The sequence below is a fragment of the Sturnira hondurensis genome, unplaced genomic scaffold, assembly GCF_014824575.4.
Source record: "Sturnira hondurensis isolate 20B ecotype Veracruz unplaced genomic scaffold, ASM1482457v3 Scaffold0024591, whole genome shotgun sequence".
Lineage (NCBI taxonomy): Eukaryota > Metazoa > Chordata > Mammalia > Chiroptera > Phyllostomidae > Sturnira > Sturnira hondurensis.
Window position 1 is genome coordinate 900,330 of NW_028097222.1, and position 26,317 is coordinate 926,646.

Here is a 26,317-nt window from a genome sequence, read left to right on the forward strand (position 1 = left end):
CCTTTAAAGCAGCAATTAAGTTGAAATGGGGCCATTAGTGTGGGTCCTGTCCAATATGACTGGTTTGCCTATGAAGAGAGACTAGGTCACAGAGAAAGATGCAGAGACATACCCACACACGGACCACGGGACGACCATGTGAGGGCACAGAGAGAAGACAGCCATCTGCAAGCCAAGAGAGAAGCCTCAGAAAAAAACCCATCCTACTGGCACAGTGACCTTGGACTTTCAGGATCCGGAACTTTGATGAAACACCTTTCTGTTGTTTAAGCTGCCCAGTGTGTGGTATTTTGTCATGGCAGCCCAACCAAACTAACACACTTGTTAAAATGGAGTTCAAGTCCTGCCTCTGCCATTTATAGTGTGACTTTAGGCACATTTCTGAATCTCAGCCTCGATTTTCCTATTCACAAATGAAGTAAACTTCTATATATCCTATCTGCGAGGGTTTCAGTCCCTCCTGCTCACCTGGTCTAGCTCCATGGCTGGCTCCTCTGCTAAGGAAGTCTGTTTCCCTCCTTGTCTCAGCTGCAGAAGCCTTGCCTTCAGGCCCCAACTTATAGTTACACCCCAGCCTCCATAACCAGCCTGTTATGGGCTCATAGCCCCTGTTGTAGTTCAGGTAGTCCCCTGGTGCTCCCTTTTCACAGTACCTGTCTTCCTTGTGTGTGTGGCTATTTCATTAATGTTGGTCTTCACAGCTAGACTATAAACCACACGAGGCAAGGGCCATGTTTTCTTTTGCTCACCTCAGCAACCTCAGCATCCTCAGCACCTAGCATGGTGCCTAGGACACAGCAGGAGCCATTAGATGAATAAATGAAAAGGCTACTGGGAAGATTAAATTAGAGAATCCATACAAAGTACTAAACACAGTGCCAAGCACAGGGCAGGTTCTTCCCAAATACCAGCTTTGTCACCTTTAGTGAATTGTTCCAATCACCTGCCAGTCACCTGCATGACTTCACTCTCTTCTTTCCTATTTCTAAGCAGGCCGTCGCTGAGCCAGGCTCACCCTTCTCAGTCCCTGCATTTACACCAAAGGCCCCTCTTCTTCTTTGGCAACACCTGTTTGGAGCCTGGCAGGCAATTTTTAGCATCTCAGTCACCCACCTTTCTACCCATCTTCATATGGCACAAAAGGAGCTGCACAGGTGAAGGCAGTGCTGCCAGCAAGGCGGCTTCTACAGCCTTGTAGGGCAGGGGTGTCAAACACATTGTCACCAGGGGCCACATAAGCCTCGCAGTTGCCTTCAAAGGGCCCGATGTAATTTTAGGACTGTGTAAACGTAACTACTCCTTAACAGTTAAGCACACACTCAGCGCTGCCACCAGGTAGAAACAAGGTGGAGGGCCGGATTCGGCCTGCAGGCCTTGTGTTTGCCACCTGTGTTGTAGGGAATGGAGAACCAGCCAATGCTTCTCCACTCTCAAATGAGAAGGGAGGTGAGAAGGGCCAGGCCCATGGGGGAAGTGAGTAAAGGGCAGACCAAAGAGGGAAGCATCTCTCTTATCCCACCATGGGTGCCAGAAGGATCTTCTTGGGACACACTAGAAAGACTGCAAGTTATTTTGGGGGCTCAGGAGAGACACAGGGAGAGAGAGCACACAGGAACTGCAACATCCCTTGGAAGTTAACATCTCTTAAAACAAGTTACCTTCTGTTCAAGGACCCCAGTCTGGATCTTATGTATTAAATGTTTATTGTGATTCTTCAATATTCCAGGCTTTAAACAGGGGCTGAGAACACAACAGGAATGAGAAGCCTTCTCCAGTAGCCCCACCTGAATAGACACCTGCACCCACACAGTCTCCACCTCAGGGTCTAGGAAGAAAGGCTGAGGAGCCAGAGTCTTCCCCTAAATTGGCCACCCAAGAAGATAAAGAAGGGAGACCTACATTCCATAACATAATACCAGCTTTTAATGGGTAGACAGAAATCAAATTACAAGGGATGCTCTACATCCTACATCATCAGAGAAATGCAAATTAAAGCAACACTGAGATACCACCACAAATCTATCAGAATGGCCTAAACCTGGAACACTGACACCACCAAGTGTTAGTGAGGATGTGGAACAACAGGGACTCTCAGTCACAGCCAGTGGAAATGCAAAGCGATGCAGTATAGCCACTTGGGAATATGGTTTGGCAGGGTTTTTTCTTTTAATTAAATGTGACCCAGCAATTGTATTCCACCTTATTTACCCAAAGCAGCTGAAAACTTACATCCACACAAAAACCTGCTGTGGAGAGTTGTAGCATCTTTCCTCATAGTTGCCAAAACCTGGATGTAACCAAGATGTCCTTCAGTAGGTGATGGATAAATAAACTGTGTTACATCCAGACAATGGAATATTATTCCGTGATAAAAAGAAATAAGCTATCAGACCATGAAAAGACACAGAGGAACCTGAAATGAATACAACTAAGTGAAGGAAACCTATTTAAGAAGGCTACATACTGTGTGATTCCAACTATGTGATGTTCTGGAAGAAGCAAAGCTATGGAAACAGTAAAAGGATCAGTGGTTGCCAGGGGTTGGGGGGAGGAGGGATGACTCAACCATGTGCAGAGGATGTTTAGGGCAGAAAATACTTGTGTGACACTACAATAGGGATACATGTCATTGTCAGGATGGGCGGGGTAGTACAAAATGGCGGCTGAACTACAACCCGGAAAAGATGGCTGACGTCAAACCAGAGAGCCGAAAGGGCAGGCTTCATCCTCATCAAAACCTGAGCCCGAGGAGAACCACCAATGATATATTGTTGTTTTTTCCAAAGGGGACCAATCCCCAGCTCCCATGAAGAGAGCCAACCAAAATAAAACCCCGCCATATTCCCTGCTTGGGCGCAACTTCCCTGGCCCCACTCTGAGGTTCGGAGAACCTCGCCCAGGTGTGCCACCCCAATAAAGCTCTATAGTGCCTGACTTTGTGGCTGATCAGCATTTCTTCCTCTGCAGAGCCTAAGAAAACCTTTCAGTCATTATACATTTGTCCAAACCCATGGACTATATACCACCTAGAGTGGACTCAGATGTAAGCTACAGACTCTGGTGATGGTGATGTGTCAGTGTGGGCTCATCAGTTGTAACAAATGCACTGCTCCGGTGGGGCGATACAGATGGGGAAGCTGTGCACGTGTAAGGACAGGGGCCACATGGAAACCTCTATACCTTCTCAGTTTTGCTGTGAATATAAAATTGCTCTAAAAATAGTCCATTTATAAAAGTTGCAAAACAAAAGTAAAATCATAAGATTTAAAAAGTTAAATAACTACAATTAAAAATAAAAGTTTTAAATATAAAAATAAATGTACTTTACACAGAGCCAGACTTTACTAGCTTTCTAGCAATGAGAAAACTTACAATCCTCTGCTTCAACAGTTTCAATGGCCACTCCCTCATTCTAGTCTTTTCAAAAGCCATTGGCAAGGCTTAGGTGGCACACACCTAACTGAATACTGATTACATGTCAGACCCTGGAATCTTCTCCAGGTCCTACAGAGCAGGTAAAAAGTTCACAACATAGTATCTTAAACCCCAAAAACAAGCAATATTTTTCTAAGTTCAAATAATCTTTAGCGAGCCACTGTTGTATACCAGACAGTACATCAAGTGCTTACCATAGTAAGACCAGAAATTAATTAAATACCTACTGTGCACAGTGCTCCATTCTAAGCACTATACACACATTAATTCATTTAATCTTCAGAGCACTTATTTTTTAATGTATTTAATTGTTGGTCAAGTACAGTTTTCTTTTATTCCCATCCCAGCCCACCCACCCAGTGCTCCCCACCTCCCTCCCATTTCCACCCTCCTTAGTTTTTGTCCATGTGTCCTTTATACTTGTTCCTGTAAAAGCTCCCTCTTTTCCCCTGAAATTTCCTCCTTTCTCCCCCCTGGTCACTGTCAGCCTGTTCTCTATTTCAGTGTCTTTGGTTATATTTTGTTAGCTTGTTTATTTTGTTATTTAGGTCCCTGTTAAAGGTGAGATCATATGGTATTTGTCTTTCACCACCTGGCTTATTTCACTCAGCATAATGCTTTCCAGTTTTGCCCATGCTGTTGCAAAGGGTAGGAGATCCTTCTTTGTTTTTGCTGAATAGAATTCCATTGTGTAAATGTACCATGGTTTTTTGATTCCCTTCACTCACTGATGGGCACTTGGGTTGCTTCCAGCACTTGGCTGTTGTAAATTGTGCTGCTATGAACATTGGGGTGCATTGGTTCTTTTGGATTGGCATTTCAGGGTTCTTAGGATACAATCCTAGCAGTAAAATTGCTGGGTCAAAAGGCAGATCCATTTTTAGTTTTCTTAGAAAATTCCATACTGTTTTCCATAGTGATTGTACAAGTCTGCAATCCCACGAACAATGAACTAAGGTCCCCTTTTCTCCACAACCTCTCCAACACAGAGCACTTCTTGATATGTATGCTATTACGATCCCATTTTATGGCTGATAAAGTGCAGGCACAGAGAGTTTAAGTGAATTTTCTCAAAGTCATTCATCCAGGAGGCAGCAGAAGGACAGGTTCAAAGCCAGACAGTCTGGCTCCAGGGTCTAGAATGAAGTCAGGTATCATAACTGTACGTGGTTTAAAGATAAGAGACTTGAGGCTCAAGGTAGTTAAATAACTTGCCAAAGGTCACATGGCCTACAGTGTTAGAGCTGAGATTTGAACCCATGTTTAAAAAGTTATACTGGGATGGAGAGAGAAGATGGCAGCTAGGTAAGAGGGAGCAGATTCCACTTCCCCCTACACACAGGAGAGAAACCTGGCCGACCTACGGAGGCACAGAGCAGGCAGACAGCCAACAGTACCCCAGCATATATGAAAATACAAGATCAAGTATTGTAGTGGACATGGAAAAACCAGATGGTAAGGAGAGTGCTTCAGGACAATAAGGGCCCAAAGATTAGCGCAGGGACCAGGGAGGCTGCAGTCCCAGGCCCTGGGACGCTGGGCTGGACACAGGGCTCTTGGGAGAGAGATGGGTTGGTTTTCCCTCCTGGGCCAAACAGGCTTTGAGCAGCACTGGAAGAGACCTGCTTGCCTGAAGTTGCAGAGAGGAGAGTAAGGTCTGAGTGACAAACACATGGGGGCTGTGAGCACCCATGCATAGCCCAGGAAAGAGTGTGCACTCAAGCTCATGGGACCCAAGGGGCCCACAATCCATGGAGAGAGAGCTTTGTGAAGTGCCTGGGGCCCACACTCATGGACCCTAAGACAGTGTGAGCCCTGTAAACCCAGAGTGAGCTCATGTGCCTCCAGAGATCCTCAGCCTGCACCTGGAAACCTGCCCCTCACCCTGCTGCAGCCAGCAAGAACAGAAAAATCAACCGGTTTGGTCCATTTGAAACCAGTAAGAGGTTTTTGTTGTTGTTGTTGTTGTTTTGTGTTTTTGGTTTTTGTTTGATTTTTTAAAGTAATTTTTTATTTTTTCATTTTTATTATTTTTTATCTCTCAATTCTTTTGCTTCTCCTTTGTTCTTTCTTGTTTTATTCCTTCTTCCTTTCTTTCCAATTTTACCTCTTCTACATTCCCTAGTCTGTTATTTTTTTTAAATACCCACAAATGAGACAAAAAAAAACAAAAGTGTGAAAAGACCAGAGTTGGACCCAAACAGTGGACATCCCAACAACTGAGACAGAGAGACAAATTTCACTTTGCTATTACAGAGAACCTGCAAGATGTTGCATATTTGTATTATTATTTTTCATTATTCTCACATCTTTTATTTGAATAATATTTTTTGTATTCCTCTTCTTTCTATTTAGTCTTCTTTGCTTGGCTGGTTATATTGTATCATTTGACAGGATTCCCCTGTTCTCTCATTCCTAGGCTATTGCTAATTTCTGTCCTTCACCTGTGTTCCATTAGCACACTACTGAAGGTCCAATGCTACCTATTCTTGGTATCTAGATCTCATAGATTCTATCATACAATTGTTGCTCCAATATTATTGTAAATAATACCTGTTCCATACTATTTTAAGTACTACACAACACCCCTCCCAGATCTTAGTCCACTTCACAGTTTTCTGAACTCTATTACTGTAGTGGTTAACTCTATTCTCTCACACACTACACCTATTTTCTATCCTTTATTCTCACTTTACCTCAGAATCTGACCTCCCACATCCTCACTGCTTTCTAGATCCAACTCACAATCCTTCCCTCCCGAACAAGAGTCTTATATTCTTTCCATTCTTTCTAAAAAGTGGCTAGTTGGGTGAAATATAATGATTAACACTATACATAGCCAAAGAATCTCCTATCTCTTCCTTACCAGCTGCTACTATAAATAGCATAAAATACTCTCTTCCTATCCTAAACCATTTTGCCTTACCCCTCCAACTAACCACAAAACAGAGTAGGTGGAAGTGGTGAAAACCAGTGGTGAACACCACTGAATCTCACAGGTATTCTACCACAGAAGATTACATCACAAACCCAGGGAGTCAGAACAGATCAATTTAAGATGATGCGACTAACAAGAAGAGTTTCACGAACAATGGGAAAACAAAGAAACAATCCCGAAATGAAAAGAAAGGAGGAAACCTCAGAAAGAATGCTAAATAGAGGCATTCAACTATCAGATATTGAGTTCAAAGCAATGGTTATCAGGAAGCTGCATGAGCTCACAGAGAATTACCAGAAACTACGGGGAAACTACAATGGACTCGTTGCAAATTATATCAATATGAAAAAGGAAATAGAAGCTATAAACAAAGACCAAGATGAAGTGAAAAATATAATATGTGAACTGAAGAACACAGAAGAAGGAATCAAAAGCAGAATAGATAATGAAGAAGATCAGATCAGCGAGCCAGAACACAAAGTAGAAAAAACACCAAGAAAACAAAAGAAAAGGAAAAGAGACTCAGAAACAATGAAGAGGGATTAAGATAAATACAAGAAAATATGAAACATAATAATATCCAAATAATAGGGATAACAGAAGAAGAAGAGAAAGGGATACAAAACCCATTTGATAAAGTAATGATGAAAAACTTCCCTAATTTGATGAGAGAAAAAGTCACACAAATTCAGAAAACACAGAGTCCCAGTCAAGAGGAACCCAAAGAGGCCCACTTCAAGACACATCATAATTAAAATGGCAAAATTCCAAGACAATGAGAGAACCTTAAAGGTAGCATGGGTGAAAAAAAATATCATACGAGGGAGCGCCGATAAGGTTAGCAACTGAGTTCTCAATGAAAACACTCCAAGCCAGAAGAGAATGGCAAGAAATATTCCAAGTAGTGAGAACCAGAGGACTACAACCAAGGCTACTTTACCCAGCAAGGCTCTCAATCAAGATAGAGGCCAAATAAAGAGCTTCCAAGACAAAATAAGTCTAAAAAACATGCCTCCACCAAACCAGCTCTAAAATGCTAAAAGGACTGCCTTAAGAAAAGGAAGGAAAAGAAAGAGAGAGAGGGAGAGAGAGAGGGAGGGAGGGACACATGTACAAAAATGACAATGAATAAGAACCTATCAATAATAACCTTCAATATAATGAATTAAATGCTCCAATCAAAAGACAGAATAGCCGAATAAATAAGAAAGCATGGCCCGCACATATACTGCCTAAAAGAGACCCACTTCAGGACAAAAGACCTACACAGAATAAAGGCGAAGGGCAAGAAACAAATTTTCTAAGCAAACAAATAGGTAAAAAAAGCCGGGATAGCAATACTCATATCAGACAAAATAGCCTTCAAAATAAGGGCCATTAAGAGAGACCCAGAAGGTCACTTCATAATACTCAAGGAAAGAATCCACCCAGAAGACAAAAACATTGTAAATATATATGCAACCAACATTGGAGCACCCAAATATATAAAGAAAATCTTAGATGATTTCAAGAAAGATATTCACAGCAACACAATTATAGTAGGGGATTTTAACACCCCACTGTCAAAAATGGACAGATACTCCAAACAAAATATCAATAAAAATATTGAAGAATTAAACAACTCCCTAGATGAAATGGACTTAACTGATATATGTAGAGCGCTTCATCCCAAAGAAGCTAAATTCACATTCCTTTCAAATCTACATGGAAAATTTTCAAAGATAGACGACATGGCAGGACATAAAACAAGCCTCAACAAATTCAAGAAAATTGAAATCATACCAAGTATTTTCTCCGACCACAAGGGACTGAACAAGAAACCAACCCAAAGGGAAAAAAACCCAAAGACTCAAAATCATGAAGATTGAATATGCTATTAAACAATGAATGGGTCAAGAATAAAATTACAGACCTACCTAAAAAAAATAGAAACATTTCAAACAGGACTTCCACCAAGATGGAGGCATAGGTGGAAACACTGTGCCTTCTCCCACAACCAAGTTTGAACACAACAAAGGTTTGGAGAACTAGGACACACCCAAAGACCAGAAAAGGGAATTATATGGAAGTCCAACAAAAACGAACCGTTCAACGGGGACGGTAAGAGAGGCGGAGTCAGCAGCGGAGCTGGGTCGGGCAGGACAGATCCCTCAAACTAGGTGCGCAGGCAGCCCGGAACCAGTTGGTGTGTGGGGCAGACTGACCGTGGTCGCACATGAGACGGACCACACAGGCCCCAGGGGGCAAACCCAGTGGTGGAGGGTGGACGGCGGTGGCACACTCGCGTGCAGTGGAATGAAACACGTGGGCCTGGTGACGGTGGTGGCTGTGGAGCCAGGGCTGTGGCAGCTAGCAGCAGAGGGAAGCCATTGTCCCTCTTTGAACCCGCCCCCACATACAACGTCACAACCCAGCGACTTAGTTGCCCTGCTCTAGTGAACACTTTAGGGCTCTGATCCTGATACGGAACAGGCACAAACAGCCCAAAAGATGGTGCAAGAAGAACTCAAAGTCCCAGAGCCAATAACTCTAAACGACCGAGAAATTGCCAGCCTCTCAGAAGCACAATTCAAGACACTATTTATCAGGATGCTCACAGACCTGGTAGATTATAGTCACAAATTAGAGGAACATAGTCACAAATTAGAGGAACATATGAAGGCTAAACTAATTGAAATGAAGGGAGATGCACAGGAAACCAATAGTGATGGAAAGGAAACTGGGACTCAGATCAATGGAATGGACCAGAAGGAAGAACAAAACATCCCACCAGAAAGGAATGAAGAAATGAGAATTCAAAAAAATGAGGAGAGGCTTAGGAACCTCCAGGACATCTTTAAACGTTCCAACATCCGGATTATAGGGGTACCAGAAGGGGGAAAGAAACAGCCACGAGTGCAAAACGTATTTGAACAAATAATAAAGGAGAACTTCCCCAGTCTGGCAAAGGAAATAGACTTCCAGGAAATCCAGGAAGCTCAGAGAGTGCCAAAGAAGTTGGACCCAAGAAGGAACACACCAAGGCACATCATAATTACATTAGCCAAGACTAAAATGAAGGAGAGAATCCTAGAAGCAGCAAGGGATAAGGGGACAGTCACCTACAAAGGAGTACCCATCAGCCTGTCAGCGGATTTCTCAAAAGAGACCTTACAGGCAAGAAGGGGCTGGAAAGAAGTATTCCAAGTCATGAAATCCAAAGACCTACAGCCAAGATTGCTTTATCCAGCAAAGCTTTCATTTAGAATGGAAGGACAGATAAAGTGCTTCTCAGATAAGGTCACATTCAAGGAGTTCATCATCACCAAGCCCTTATTATGTGAAATGCTAAAGGGACTTATCTAAGAAAAAGAAGATGAAAAATATTAACAGTGAAAGGACACCAAACACACAGTTATTAACAACCACAACTAAAACAAAAGCAAACCAAGAGGACAGCTAGATCAGGAGTGGAACCATAGAAATGAAGAACACATGGAGGGTTAGAAACAGGGGGGTGGGAGGGGGAGAAGGGGGGAGAAGGCACAGAAAATAGCATAGATGGTAAGTAGAAAATAGATAGGGGGGAGGGTGAGAATAGTGGGGGAAATATAGAATCTAAAGAACTTGAGACACGTGGTTATAAACTAAGGGGGGGAGAATGGTGGGGGAGGGAGTGTGCGGGTGGAGGGGAATGAAGGGGGGCAATAGAACAACTGTAATGGTATAATCAATAAAATATATTTTAAAAAGAAAAGAAAAGAAAAAAAGAAACATTTCAAACAAACATCCTAACCATACACCTACAAGAACTTGAGGAACAATAACAAAGACAGCCCAGAGCTAGTAGAAAAAAGGAAATAACCAAGATCAGAGCAGAATTAAATGACATAGAGACTAAAAGCACAATTCTAAGGGTTAATTAATCCAGGAGCTGATTCTTTAAAAGATAAACAAAATAGACAAACCTTTAAGCAGTCTCATCAAGAAAAGAAGAGAGAGGACACAAATAAACTCAATCAGAAATGAAAGAGGAGATATTACAACTGACACCACAGAAATATAAAGGATTGGAAGAAATTACTATAAAGACCTGTATACCAAGAAATTTGAAAACCTAGGTGAAATGGACAAATTTCTAGAAAAATATCGTCTTGCAAAATTCAATGAAAAAGAAGCAGAAAACCTGAACAGGCCAATAACAGCAGGTGAAATTGAAGAAATAATTTAAAAACTCCCAATACACAAAATCCCTGGACTAGATGGTTTCACAGGAGATTTCTACAAAGCATTTAAGGAAGAGCTAACCCCTATCCTTCACAGACTATTCCAAAAACTCTAAAATGATGGAAGACCCCCAAACTTTTTTTATGAAGCCAGTATCATCCTAATCCCAAAACCAGATAAAGACACAACAAAGAAAGAAAACTTCAGGCCAATATTGCTGCTGAACATGGATGCTAAATTCCTCAACAAAATATTGGCAAACTGCATCCAACAATACATTAAAAAGATCATACACCACAACCAAATGGGATTCATCCCAGGGATGCAAGGATGGTTCAATATTCACAAATTAGTAAATGTAATACACCACATAAACAAAAGCAAAAACAAAAAACACACAATCATATCAATATTTGTGGAAAAAAGCATTTGATAAGGTACAGCACCATATATGATAAAAACACTCAGCAAAGTAGAAATAGAGGAAGTAGTTCTCAATATAATAAAGGCCATATATGAGAGATCTACAGCCAACATCGTATTCAATGGTAAAAAACCTAGAGCTTTCCCACTAAGATCAGGAAAAAGACAAGGATGTCCACTTTCACCACTTCTATTCAGCATAGTATTGGAAGTTTTAGCCACCGTGATCAGACAAGAAAAGGAAATAAAGTGCATCCAAATCGGAAAGGATAAAACAAAACTGCCATTGTTTACAGATGACATGATAATAACAGCGGACATAGAAAATACTATAGACTCTGCCAAAACACTATTCAACCTGATAAATAAATTTGGGAAAACAACGAGATACAAAGCCAATATCCAGAAATCAAAGGCATTTTTGTATACCAACAATGAAAGAGCAGAAACAGAAATCAAGAAAAAAATCTCATTCGATCTAGCAAAAAGGAAAATAAACTACCTAGGAATAAACCTAACCAAGGAGGTAAAAGATCTGTACTCAGAAAACTACACAACACTGAAGAAAGAAATCAAGGAAGACACAAACAAATTGAAACATATATCGTATTCATGGATTGGAAGAATTAACATCATCAAAATGTCCATACTACACAGAGCAATTTACAGATTCAATGCAACACCTAATAAAATGCCATTAGCATATTTCACATAAAACAAACACTTCAAATATTTATATGGAACCATGAACAACCCTGAATAGCTGCTGCAATTTTGAGAAAGAGGAGCAAAGCAGGAGGAATCAGAATACCTGATACCAAACTGTATTACAAGGCCACTGTAATCAAAACAGCCTGGTACTGGCATAAAAGCGGACACATAGACCAGTGGAACAGAACAGAGCCCAGAAATAAACCCAAGACTCTAAGGTCAATTAATATTTGACAAAGAGGGCAGTAACATAAAATGGAGTAAAGATAGCCTCTTCAATAAATGGTGTTGGGAGAACTGGACCTCTACATGCAAAAAACTGAAACTCAAGTTCCAATTTACACAATACACAAAAATTAACTCAAGGTGGGCAAAAGTCTTAAATATAAACTGTAACACCATTGAAGTCCTAGAAGACAACATAGCAGGAAAATTTCAGATATTTCACACAGCAGCATTTTTACTGTTATGTCCCCTAGAGCAAGGGACATAAAGGAAAGAATAAACAAATGGGATCTCATCAAAATGAAAAGCTTCTCCATGGCTAAAGAAAATAGTATTAAAATAAAAGAGATAAAAGAGAGACTACCGTATGGGAAAACATATTTGCCAGTGATACCTCAGACAAAAGTTTAATCTCCAAAATATATAAATAACTTACATGACTCCACTCTAAGAAGACAAGCAACCCAATTAAAAAACAGGCAAAGGACTTGAACAGACACTTCTCCAAGGATGACATACAGAGGATCCAGAGACACATGAAAAGATGCTCAATATTGCTAGCTATCAGAGAGATGCAAAGTAAAACCACAGTGAAATACCACTTCACACCAATCAGAATGGCCATCATAAACAAAGCAACAAACAACCAGTGTTGGAGAGGTTCTGAAGAAAAGGGAACCCTAGTGCACTGTTGGTGGGATTGCAGACTGGTACAACCACTATGGAAAACAGTATGGAATTTTCTCAGAAAACTAAAAATGCACTTGCCTTTTGACCCAGCAATTCTAGTGCTAGGATTATACCCTAAGAACCCTGGAACAACAATCCAAAAGAACCTATGCACCCCAATGTTCATAGTGGCACAATTTACAATAGCCAAGTGCTGGAAGCAACCTAGGTGCCCATCAGTAAATGAAGGGATCAAAAAACCATGGTACATTTACACAATGGAATTCTATGCAGCAGAAACAAAGAAGGATCTCCTACCCTTTGCAACAGCATGGATGGAACTGGAAATCCTTATGCTAAGGGAAATAAGCCAGGCGGTGAAAGACAAATACCATATGATCTCACCTTTAACAAGAACCTAAACAACAAAACAATCAAACAAGCAAAATATAACCAAAGACTCTGAAATAGAGACAGTCTGACAGTGTCCAGAGGAGAGAGTGGAGGGAATTTCAGAAGGAAAGGGGGAGGTTTTACAGGAACAAGTATAAAGGACACATGGACAAAACTAGAGCTGTGGTAGAAATGTGAGGGATGGAGAAGGGCTGGGTGGGTGGGATGGGATGGCAGTAAAAGACAGAAAACTGTACTTGAACAACAATTAAAATTTTAAAAAATCCAAAAACAGTTACACTGGTAATCACCTGTCACAATGCAAAGTCTTCACAGTATACTGACAATTTTTTTTAATTATACCAGAATAAAGTTGGAGATTGAACACATCCCTATTTCAAACATACTACAAAACCATAGTAGTCCAAATAGTTCAGTACTGGAATTAATTTAGTCTAATAGGGCCACTAGGTACAGTTGTGTGGGTTGAATCCCAGGGCATAAACTCTAGAGGGCACCATTGACATTGGGATTTATGAGAATAGTGCCCTCCTGGAGTTGCGCAGTGCACAGCCTGCTCAATCTCACATGGCAATCCTGAACTTGTAGAAGACTGATTCTACTGAACTATAAATACAGGTAAGGGATTATTAAAATAATATGTTTGACCCTTGAATAAAGCAGAGGCTAGGGGTGCCAACTCCACATGTAGTTAAAAATCCATGTATCACTTTTAACTCCTAAAACTTGGTCATCCTTCACTATCCATGGAGGATTGGTTCCAGGGCCCCACAGATACCAAAATCTGCCAATATTCAAGTTCCTTACACAAAATGCATAAAGTAATGCATGCAGTGAGCCCTTTGCTCTTGCCCACAGATAGAAAATACTATCTTTGACCAACAGGTGGATCAGTCCATGGTCAGACACAGAGGACTGACTGTATATTTATTGAAAAAATCCATGTAGAAGTGGACCACACAGTTCACACCTGGGATGTTTGTTCAAGGATCAATTGCCTAGGAAACATATGGCCAGGTACCTGCCCACAGGTAGTTCTTGATCTTATTACATACATAAAATCTATGTCCAGGACAAGAATTGAGGGGAGAGCTACTGTAACACATTTTGCTTCAGTTCTTTCAATGTGGTACAAAGTCCACAGGCTTCTACCATCAGGTGCAGGAAAAATGTGTAGCTTCCAAGCAATTATGCTTCTTTGTTGTGCTATGCTGTTAGGTGGTGGTTCTTCTTTCTTCTTTCTTCTCTTCCTTCTTTCTTCTTTCTTTCTTCTTCTTCTTTTAAAGTGTTTTCGACTTCATTATAATTCTTCATCTTCCCTCATCTCTACACCAGCACCAGTGACATCTGTTTCACAAAAGGATAATTTTTATCAACAAAGCAGTTTCATGATAAGGGTATATTGTAGGTTTCAAGAGGCTGCAGCTGACTCTGCCTCCCCATAGAGGCTTGTAGTCCATATTGCTCTTGAGGACATGGGCTCTTCTTTGGGGTGCAATGAGAGCCAAGGAAAGGGTATGAATGGATGTCATATGATTCATCACTTTCATGTCCAATGTACATGCCCTTGTCCAATCAACTTGCCCTTGTTCTCAACTCTTCCTGCCAGTCTTATTTAAATTCAGACTTACCTCTGCCCTCAACTGGATAATTGCAACAGCCTTTCTGTCTGTGGATTTGTCCTGTACCTTCACCTCCTGTTGCAAAACCACCCCCTAGTAACCATTCCCACAGTGACCTGAGTGGCTTCACCCAGATCAAATAAAACCTATGTCACTTCTCTGCTTTGTGTCCTGCAAGACTGCTCCATTCCCACAATAAGAGTCACAGGCTCAGCTATTTTCCAGGTCCAGACAGGTAACATAAGGAAAGAATCATGTATGTGTGTGCATGTGTGTTTATGTTATACCACCTAGAGCTGTACCCTTCCCACACTGACGTACTCTGTTTCCATATTGAAGATGAAGAAATATTCTCCACCTCCACAAAGAAATATGTTTTCTCTCTTATTTTTCTTAAAACAGACAAATCTCTTGGTCTAGTTTTTGTTTTCCTTCTTTTAGTAGAGACATAAGGAAATAAAATATTTTATTCTCCTCTTTAAGGCAAACAACAATGCAAGTCAGACAATAAAATAAAGCTGACATTTAGCTTCAATGTCAGAAATCAGCTGAGGAGGGTAGGAACTGGGGTGAACCAGGGAACATGCACCCCACTGAAGGGGGCAGCCTTCCTTGGACAGCCAGCTCATCACTACCTTGTAGGAAGGCAGGCCCAGATTTTTTTGATTTTTCTGGCAAATTTTCTGGCAAACTTTCTGATTTTTCTAAGAAAAGCTGAAAATCTGGATGTTTATGTGCAAGATCCCTACTTAAAAACTGAAAAATTTATTTACTTTTTTTAAAAACTTCAGTCAGTCCAGCCCTGGCTGGTGTGGCTTAGTGGATTGAGTTCTGGCCTGTGAACCAAAGGGTTGCCAGTTCAATTCTCAGTCAGGGCACATGCCTGGGTTGCAGGCCAGGTCCCCAGTAGGGTGTGTATGAGAGGCAACCACACCCCTTGATATTTCTCTTCCTCTCTTTCTCCTTCCCTTTTCTCTTTGTAGAAATAAATAAAATCTAAAAAAAAAACCCTCAGTCCAACAAAGCATAGCTACAACCCATGTGTGACCTGTGGCTTCCATTCTATGACCTCTGACCTAGAACACAAAGGTCATCTTCACCTTCCAGCACTGCTGTATCATTTCCTTCACCCTAAGATCCTCCCTCCACCCCACATGCACTGGTTTGCCCATATCTGGGCCTTTGGGCATGCTGTTTCTTTTTCTTCCTTTTCTACCTGGAAAACTTCTTCTCCTCCAAAGCATGCCTCCAATGCCACCTGCTCAGTGGAGCCTTTCTGAATGCCCTGGCAGAATTCATCACTGACTCTCTAGGAATTCCCTCCACACCCTAAACATTACATTGCGAACCTACTTTTCATGTTATTTGAATTAACTTCAGCATCTCTGAATAGTATGTAAGCTTCTTAAATACAAGAGTTATATGCTTTTCATCGCTGTGGCTCCAGTGCTAACAAAGGGCTTGTTGTGGAGTAGGCTTGCATGAGTATTTGTTGAATGGATAGGTGGCCAGATGGATGGGTGGAAAGACAGAAAGATGGATGGATGAACTGTGTAACTTAAGGCTCCACACCAGGGTCTTCAGTATAGCTGCCAGGGACTACTCCAGACATTCGAATTTTATTTCAGTTCCTAAAACAGACCAAGCTTATTCCTTTACTGGGGACTCTGAACGTGGTCTTTCCTCAGCTTTCCCCAAAACTATGCAGTTCCTTCTCATGATTCAGACTTCAACTCAGATGAAGCCTTCTAAGAAAAGCCCTTCTCAGCTACCCCAATCAGAAGACCCACAGCCAAGTCAATAATTAATACATTATTGTGCCTGTTAGCAACTAATTCTCACTGTCTAAAATTGGTTTGTGTATATTTTTGTTTATCTGTCCATGTTATACATCCTTTCCACCTCCATGCCTCCACTAGAAAACTTCACAAAAACATTGATGTAGACAAACCTACCATTGTGTCTTGCACACTGCAAATGCTGAATAAAGATGGAAAAATTGAATAAATTGATTATTGGATAAAATAGTCAAATAAATAAGTAAAATCCAGTTCTTTGGTGCTTTTATTGGACTCTGCAGCATAAAAACAATATCCACTGGGAATAAGAAATCTCTAGTCCTTATTCAGGTTTCCTCTAGGAAGTTGTATGTTCTAGGTCTTAAGAGCCTGGGCTTAGATTCAGATCATCCTGGATTTGAGATGAGGATTTGTCACTTGTCATCACTAAGTGACCTTAGACAAACTACTTTTTAAGCATTGGTTTCCCCATCTGCCTAACAAAAATAAAAATAACACAAACTCCTAAAGCACTTGTGAAAATGAAATAAGGTCATCATGCATGAAAAGCATCTAACACCAAGTTCTTCACAAACTAAATACCTAAGTGAACAACACTGTCACTGGGAAGCTGTGAGCCATTCTGCCTGTTCACCTCTGATGTTCTGATACCTGGCCTGTGGAACAAAGATAACATAACGGACCCCTTCTCAGAGCACTTTAACTTAACGTGGCTTGTGAAAGCTTCCTGGACTGGACAAATGTCGTATGTGATGTTCACTCAGCTTTGAAGAAAAGAGTCAGGGTTTCCAATCCCACAGGAGGCAGAAAGGTGTGCACACCTAGGGCCAGTCTGCTCAGGACAGCACTTGTTCACAGACTCACTTCCTCTCGGCAGTGCCATTCTCCAGGAAAACCTCTTCTGAGCACACATTCCTTGGGGGTCAGGCCGCCGTATGTGAATCTCCTTTCAGGGCCTAGCATATGTCAACATGGTATTTTGCTAAGAAAACTCATAAAAAGGTTTACCAACTGCAATACGACACTCACTCTATAATACTGGCAGTCTAATTGTTTCCAGAAGCAAACAATTAAAGAGTTTATGAGAAAAACTCTATCTGTAATTGTAGGGCCTCTGCACAGCTGCTTCCAAGTGAGGCAGTTGGAGACTAGCGGGTGCAGAGATTAAAGTACAGTGTGTAGTCAGCAAGATGGCACCTAAATGCATCACAGCAGACCTACTGGGGAAATAAACAACATTCAAGTGTATTTTTGGAAGATAAATACTTGATTCTTCATTTAACATGTGGTTTGCTATTAGTGGTTAATCTGAAGAGGGAGCCACATTTTACATGGCTACAGAGGAAATGTAGAATTGATTGTGAGAATGATTGAGAATTTTTAAAGCACCCAGTTCCCAAGCTAGCAATGCCCTTTGTTGCTTTCTTTCTCCTTCTTTTCAAGTTGTCTGTAATCCACTCAGACAAATTACATTGGTTTCCTCTCTTTATTATGACCAATATGATTAATTACTAAACTTCTCCCTCATTCTTACACAACTCTAAGGTCTCATTTTTCATGTGCAGAGTGGCCTTTCTTGTCCAAGTGCACATACCCGCACCTGCTAAAACATCTCCATTTTATGTCTCTAGGTTATTAATAATAGTTTTCAATTGGCCCATTTGGAAAACTGGTCATTTGCAAATGTGAAATGTATCCAGAGCTAGCTGGGCCATACTGGAGAAGAGCCCAACTCCTCAATTGGATAATTAGTTGGCATGGTTTAGTGACCCTCAGAATCTTTCATAACACTGCTCTTTTGGGGACAAACTTATTCATGGAGTAAATGGAACTGGGAAGCCCTTCCTAGTCCACCTCTGCCTATATTTCCAAAGCCGGACTGAGTCATTCCCTGGTACAGAAGCTTTCAACCAGCCCCAAACTTAATCTTAGGATGGAAATAGAAAGAAAGGGAAAATGGATGCATTAGAGCAGATCTGAAACTTACTAGTCACAGAAATGCAGTGGGAAAGGCATTTTTTACAAAAACAATCTAGCGCATAACGACATGGGGACTTCCTTTCATCCATGTTAGACTGGGATCTCACTACTGACAGCAGCCTATTCTCACTCTGCCTTCCAGCAGACTGTCTAATCCTCATTCTCCACAAACACTACCACTGTGTGTGAGCCAAACAGCAGGGAAACATGAAAGGCAATTAGATTTAAATCTAGTCCTGCTTACTCCCCACTGGTCCTTCCCCCCCCGCCCCAATACAATACTCTTTAGTCTCAGAGCAAACGTGGTTCCTGTTTGGCACAGTGTGAAGCAGGAATGAGATGCAGCTCTGTTAGTGTGACTCAGCTACCTGATGGCATTTCTAACCCCTGAAAGGGGACTCTAAACACAGATTCCCAACAGAAATCTGAGTGCTTTTTAAGTATTTATATGTCATACCTACATCATTGATGTCTCTTCAGCAGGCATAGGGCTTATTCCTTGCTTTGTGTAACATTCTGTGACATTCTGTGAGTAAAATTATAAGGACCTTCAGCTCTGTCTATGCCACTTACTGAATTTTCTCAGTGATGGTCAAAATGAAAGAGACTTTCTATAACCAGAGAGAATGGAGGAGACCTGAATAAAGCCATACCCACATGCACACATGCACGCACACCAGCAAACATGCACATGTGCCCACATGCACACAAGTGCATCTGCCCACATCTCCACACTGCTAAAAGTAATATTTTCTGTGAGGTGGACAAAAAAGTAGTGGCAATCAGCCTTTTGTGCTGGCCCTCAGCAAGGGCCTGCACATGTCCACTGCTGTGAAGCCCTAGCCTCGGCCCAAGCAGATGCGGGCCTTGTGTGAGCCTCCCTCACCACCACCCCCTCCCCCCCGCCCCAGAAGCACATCAGTGCAACTCCTTGGCTCCTCGTCAGCAACACTCCCACCACACATCAGGGACTCCTTGCAAATTAACATTCCTTCCTCCTGCCTGCCCTGCCCTCTAGTTTTCAAACATAACAACAGGCTAAATGAAATAATGAGAGAGACTCATTCTAATGCTGTGGAGGAAACGGTTTTATTGCCAAGGCAGCAAGGAGAACTAATTCAATCCACTAGAAAGAAAGAAGTAGAAGGGAGGAGAAGAGGAAGGTGAGGTAACAAGACGGAATGATGAAGACTGAAGAGGCTGACACTTGCTGCACCCACATGCACACACACAGGCAGAACAAGCAAGTGGAAATATTCATAGGAGAGAAACTGTGTACATGTGAATGAAATGACTTCCAAGATGGCAACTATGCCCAGGGCTGGGCTCCCAGGTGCTTAAATCCATTTACTTAGTTCCATTTACTCCATGAATAAGTTTGTCCCCAAAAGAGCAGTGTTATGAAAGATTCTGCAGTTCATACTCCAAGCTCCTTGGAGAGCTATAGCACATTAGGCGGAGCATGTGATAGCTGTCTGAATACAGACACAAAGGTAACCTCAAGCCTAGGCAGCAGCACAGTGACTATAAAACACAGATGCCATGTTTATGACATGTCTTTCATGAAGAATGCAAGTCTGGAAGCCTAAGCTCCTTTCCCTTGAATCCAGGCAGACTCATCCCCTACGACTCCCAGAGTATGTAGCAATATGACTTCCAAGGCTAGCTCATTGAAGGCCCTGCAGCTCCCACCACTGTCACTGAAACAATTGCTCTGGGAGCCCTGAGCCGCAACATGAGAAGTCCAACTACCCTGAAGTCACCATGCTGTGAGGAAGCCCAGCCACACAGAGAGGCCACATGGGGGCATTTTACATTTTACTCAACAACACAATGGGCCAAGCCTGCATCACACCAGCCAGGCCCAAGACAGAGGCACTGAAGAGAATTCAGAGGGTTCCAGCACTGGGCCATTTGGGTTCTCCTGGCTTAGGCCCCAGGCCCTGTTCTGTTCCACCCCACAGAATCTGTAAGCCTAATAAAATGGTCATTGTTTCATGGTACCAATTCTGTGAGTTTGTCACATCATAAGAGCAAACCAGAATATTAAGTATTTATTTTCTCTACTTCTTCAGGAAACAATCAATTTCTACATTATTAACCTTAATTTCAGCATCTGGAAAATGGGACTAAGACTAATAATATCTACCTCACAGAGGGTTCTGAAGAGCCATCAACATAAAATTATAATAATAACAACAACCAACATTTATTTAGAGCTTCTATGTCTCAGGATCCATCTTACATGTATGAGGTCTATCCAGAAGTTATCCAGCCATGCAATATGAAAAGTAGATATGTTTACTAGAAGAAGATACTAGATACAGGAAACACTGTACACAAGACAATGATACCTTAGTCCCCCTCAAAGTAGGCACCACGGGACCTCACATAGTTCTCCCAATTGCCATCACCTGCCCCCGTTGTATTTTCCTGAATCGCATCAACAGTTTGAAATCTCTTCCCCTTCAAAAGTGATTTTAGTTTTGGGAAAAGCCAAAAGTCACAGGGTGTCAAATCTGGGCTACAGGGAAACTAAGTCAACTGATGCTTTGATGTTTCATCAAAAAAATTACATGAGATGTGATACATGAGCGGGTGAGCTGTTGCAATGAAGCTGCCAATCACCAGTTGCCCATAGCCACAGCCTTCTGAATCATCCAGTTTCCACAGAGGAATGTTCAAGTTTAACACAATATTTGATGCAGATTCATTGCTCTACTCACTCAGTCATTTTGAATGAGATGGCCACACAATGCACATGCTCACTCAATGGCGTCTACTGTCCCCACTCACTAGTACAGTGAGGTCATCTTTGTTCATGCATGTGCATTCCAGTCCACTTCCCTTGGTTGCCACATTACATCAATGTTGTGCAAACCATTCTTGTTATATCAACAATGGCCAATGGCTGGACTTTTTCAGGACAGACCTCATATGACATAAATTAATTCCCCTAACAACCCCATAAGGTATAAAGTTGTTACTGGTTACTGTCAGTTTAACCAGAGGGTAGGTGGGAGGGGATAATGGGGGGGAAGAGGAAGGGTTTTCAGGAACATGTACAAAGGACCCATGGACAAAGTCAAAGTGGGATAGGATCAAGGGAGGGAAGTGGGGATGGCTGGTGTCAGGGGGAGTGGTGGGGGGGAAAATGGAGACAACTGTACTTGAACGACAATAAAATTTATTTTAAAAAAGGTATGAAAGCACAGAGAGAACAGTAGCTTGCCAAAACATATAGTAAGAGGCAGAACGAGAACTTGAAACTAAAGCAGTCTTCTCCAGCTCCTTCACCATTCAAAAAATCTGCTCATAGAGACAAGCATGACAGTGCCTGACACATCCTTAAGCTTAAAAAAATTTAATGTTATTATTGTTGTTGCTCTTTAAGGATCTGACAATTAATAAACAGAGACTTAGGAAATACGAGAGTGGGTTTTTCCTACTTGTCTGGTTTAGGAATCTACAGGTGAACTTTAAAGTGCTTTGTACACCCTTCATAATACCCGCTCCCAGCTACCAGATAATGGGAAGAATATTCATATTGTATACCTCCTATACCAAAAATATTTCTATTTCATACTGTACTGAACCTTAAAAATGCCTCCTTAATCATGTTTTTATTCCCAACCAGTGTAGAAACTTTTATATTTCCCCATAAAGTGTATATTTACCCATTTCTACCAATCTAATGGCAATTTATGAAAAGTCAGGCAACAGCCAGTAAGATAAGTTTGAAGCTTTTATTCCAAAAGTTCAATCAGTTAACCTAGGACAGCAATCACATTTCCTGAATGAATAACTATGTGGAATAATATTCGAATGGAGATAAAGCCTTTTTTGCATAGGAAATTGCATTATCATGTGCACTATCTCAGCTGGATACATAAGTTTACCAATAAGGACAGTACTTCATGTATTTTTATCATGGAGTTGTTTGATGCTGGAGTTTCCAGAGGACTCACACATTGATGGAGGAATCCTTAATGTTTGTATAATGCGCGATGTTCTCTGAGCTGTAGGTATGAGGGTGCAAAGGCAGGAGCTGGCTCTGCAGGTCTGAAAAACTTCCACCATACCTTCTCAAGGGTTCCACCTTCCACTTAGCAATGGAGGAAAGCTAGTAAGGCACAGTGAGACTGAGTCCTTTAAAGCAATGGCACTGAAAATACCCATCATGTCAATTTTAGCTAATGGGGCACAGTATGGGCTCATTTTAAAGCTAGGAGGAATAGTGTGCAACCATTAACAAAGCAATGCTTATGCCATATGTGAGCATGCCATCCAAGCACAGCCAGAAACGCGTGACTCTGGGGAGAGCTCAGCACATGTCTCCCACAGACTTGGAGATGGCCCTCCCGCTGACCAGATCCCAGGCAACCATTAGGGAAGTATAATTGTAAATGAAATTAGTGAGGAAGTAGGCAAGGGTTTTTCCACTGGAGCATCAAAGACTCCTATTGGTGTGATCGAGAGACTTAATTCCTGATACCAGCAACTTCCCTTTTCACAGGTACAACTGCTAGAACATTTCAGATTCACACACCAGCTTGCCAGCTGACATTTATTTGAGAGCGCCCTTCCAAACTCAGGAGGAAGCTAACTGGGGAAAACCCTCTCTCCACCCATCACTCCCAGAATGACTGAGCTGCCTCTAGCAGAATTCCAAGTATGAATTATCTACTCAGCACTGCTTCTCCACTGAGAACACAGCCAGATTTGGGTCTCTGAAGGAAACTGAAGATTTCCACAAGAGTCTGTTGGTGCCCCCTGGAAGACAAATCTAGTGGCTAAGAGCATAGATATTGGTGTCAAGAAAACCCAGTCTTGAGCCCTGGACCTGCTACTCATCTCTTCTGTCTCTGCCTCAGTTCCTTCCTTCTATAAAAGAGGAAAAATGGCATCTGCCTGAGAAGAGCTGGGAGGATTCAGTGAGGAAATGCAAGTGCTATACATAGCCCTGTTCAAGTGAGGGTGCCTGATTCTTTCCAGTCCCTAAGTATTGATGCTCTGCCACCAGGGGCTGGGAATCTCATCCTGCCCCAAGTCCTGTGTGGAGATAAACCAAGTATCTTGGCCTATAGGAGGCAGCAAAAGCAGAGTGGTGCAATCAGTGCTGTCCACAACTACAGCACTGACATTGAGCTGCCTCCCTACCTTCTGAAACAGCCCTCAGGGCTACCTGATGGTCATGTCCACAGCCTCTAGTTGGCCAGCTGTCTCGGGTAAGAGGAGTGAGTCAGGCCGGTATTGAGGAACAAAGCAGATGGTAATTCTTCATGAGGGCAATCAAGTTTTCTCCACTTCTTTCTGAATAACTGTGATGGTAAACATCAACTTCTGACTTGTAACTTGAACCCTCCTTGCTTTCTACATACCTCAAACTTTGACCACTTGGACTACTTCTTCCTCCTTAAACACTTAACATCCACTCATATAGCTGTGCTTTTTGCACACACTGGCTGCTTTATTTAGGATGCTCTAACCTAATTCTTTGCCTACCAATTCCTTTAAAGTCCACATACTCACAGTCTAATGGAGCATACTTAGAGTAGAATCAATACTAAGTCCAAGAAGCAATGTTCCATATGGAACAAGTAGACAATGAATGATGAAAGAAATGAAGAAGGCTTTCCAATGGATGTGAAATCTATACACAATCTGGAGGATGCCTGGATCAGGCATCCATGAGCCTTTCTCCATGAAGGGGAAAGGCTGTGTGCAGTGGACACTAGTTTGTCAGTATCTGCCAAACTGTCCTATGATCCTAAGAGACCAAATAAAGAAATTTGAGCCAAATGAAACAAAGGTTAGAACAAGCCAGAGCTTATTTTTATTGAAAACATTTAGATTAGTAAATCTCAAGTTTTAATGGTATACAAAGACTACTACATACCATTATATTCTTTTTATATAAAATTCTAGACACATCAAAAAGCTGACATAAAGCATATTTATTGGGGCTACAGTGAGGATTGGACTGGAAAGCAACACATGAGAACTCTTTTGGGTGACAGAAATATTTTATATCTTGATGGTACACGTGACTGTATATATTCATCACAACTCATTAATTTTACATTGAATTTGTGTGAATTCCATGGAATGTAAATTATACTTCAGTAAAATTGCTTTTAAAGGAAGTAATAAAATATTGATATGTATAAAAATATAATATATAACCCACCACTTTGCATCTTTAACAAGCATCTCTAGCAAATCTGATGTGGATGGCCTGACAGCAACCATTTTAGAAGTGCTGACAGACTGATCATCAACTCAAAGTGGTACTTGGGAAAGTCTCTGGCTATGTGACATATGACCCAGTGCTTGAAATGGTATGGCCAAGACTGCCAGCTTCCCAGTTCACCACTTATTTTCTCATTCATCTTCAGTAATAGATGAATTTTTATATGAATACGTAGTTCCCTAGTAAAAAACTATTATTTCTTAGCCTCTCTTGCAACCAGATATGGCCATATGATTAAGTCCTGGCCAATGAAAAGTGCATTTCAAGATTCCCAGGAAAACTCCTTTATAAGGAAGAAATACGCCCTTTCTGTCTCTATTCCTCCCATTTAGAATATGAATCCACTGGCTGGCATCCCAGCATCCCTCTTTAACCCTCAGGCAGCATGTTAAAGATGAAGAAGCACTTGTTAAAAGGAGCTGAGTCCCTGATGGCCATGGAGAAATGATTGACTATATTAATCCAAACCTAACTCTGGACTTCTTTTATGAAGAGAAAAATAAACTGCTGTCTTATTTTAAGTTACTGTTATTTGGGACGTTTCTGCTATGTGCAGCACCTAATCGTAAGTCATACATATGGCTTACTAATGTTGCATTTCTTACCAAGCTGGTTTCATTATCTAGTGTGCTGGGTAGCAGAATGAAATTTCAGGCAAATCTGATAAAAACAATGAAAGATACCTGGTCAAAATTGGGACAAATAAAAAGTCTCTTAGCAGTCTTAGTTCACTATAGGACTCAGTATTAGTCAACTTCGTGATGTAGATGATTTTAAAAAGTTAATTCAATGTCAGGTTAGGTTAACAGAGAGGTAGAATATAAAGTACACAGAAGATGCCTTCCAATATGCTTTTTAAAAAACAGATGAAAATACTGAATTCACTTCTGACATGCCAATGGAAAAAGAGTGCTGACAAAATTGAGGGGATCCACAATGGAACAGAGGGAGTGGTGGGGCCTAGAAAGCATCAACTGAAGAATTTAGACTCTGTAAACTGGAGAAGGGAACTTGGGGGTGGAAGGCACAGGTGATGGGATACACCTGCACAGCCCTCACATTCGAGAGCAGGTCTCATTCCACACAACAAAAGACAAAACACCTGACGCAGGGTGCGAGTGTCCGAGGGAATCAGTGTAAGACCTGTCACAGTGAAAATGAGCTGCCCTACAAAATATTGACTTCTCTCATACACTGATTGATTAATTGATTTACACCTCCCCTTGTGCCCAAAATAAATATCTAACATTTCTAAAATGATTATGTGATAATACTATTCTGACTGCTTTATATGTATAATTCATTTGATTCACACAACACCCTTAAGTAGTTACTATTATTATCCCTATTTTTATGGATGAGCAAACTGAGAAAAAAATGGTTAAATAACTTGCCCAAGGTCACACAGATAAAAGGATGGAGTCAAAGTCAAGATTCAAGACAAGTGTCCCAGGAGCTGGTATCTGCCACCAGAAAGCTCCATGGCCTCCTGCTCACTAACACAAGCAAGGCTACCCACCACCACCCTATTACTGGAACTGGACCAGATCATAAGTGCTGACAGTCTACAGTGCTGAGATGACACTTGGGTACTGTGGACCTCTTTGACACCTTCAGTGACTTGGTACTTTGGGGAAGTTCT

General features: G+C 41.5%; 1 protein-coding gene across 1 annotated transcript in view; it reads right to left on the bottom strand.

The window, feature by feature from the left end:
* Positions 1-14,331: 14,331 nt before the first annotated feature.
* Positions 14,332-26,317, bottom strand: part of HS3ST4 (heparan sulfate-glucosamine 3-sulfotransferase 4) — a 63,518-nt gene continuing 51,532 nt past the window's right edge. Inside the window, exon 2 of the mRNA XM_037038575.1 lies at positions 14,332-14,368. Within this exon, the coding sequence (XP_036894470.1) occupies positions 14,332-14,368 (37 nt within the window). The remainder of the gene's footprint in view (positions 14,369-26,317) is intronic.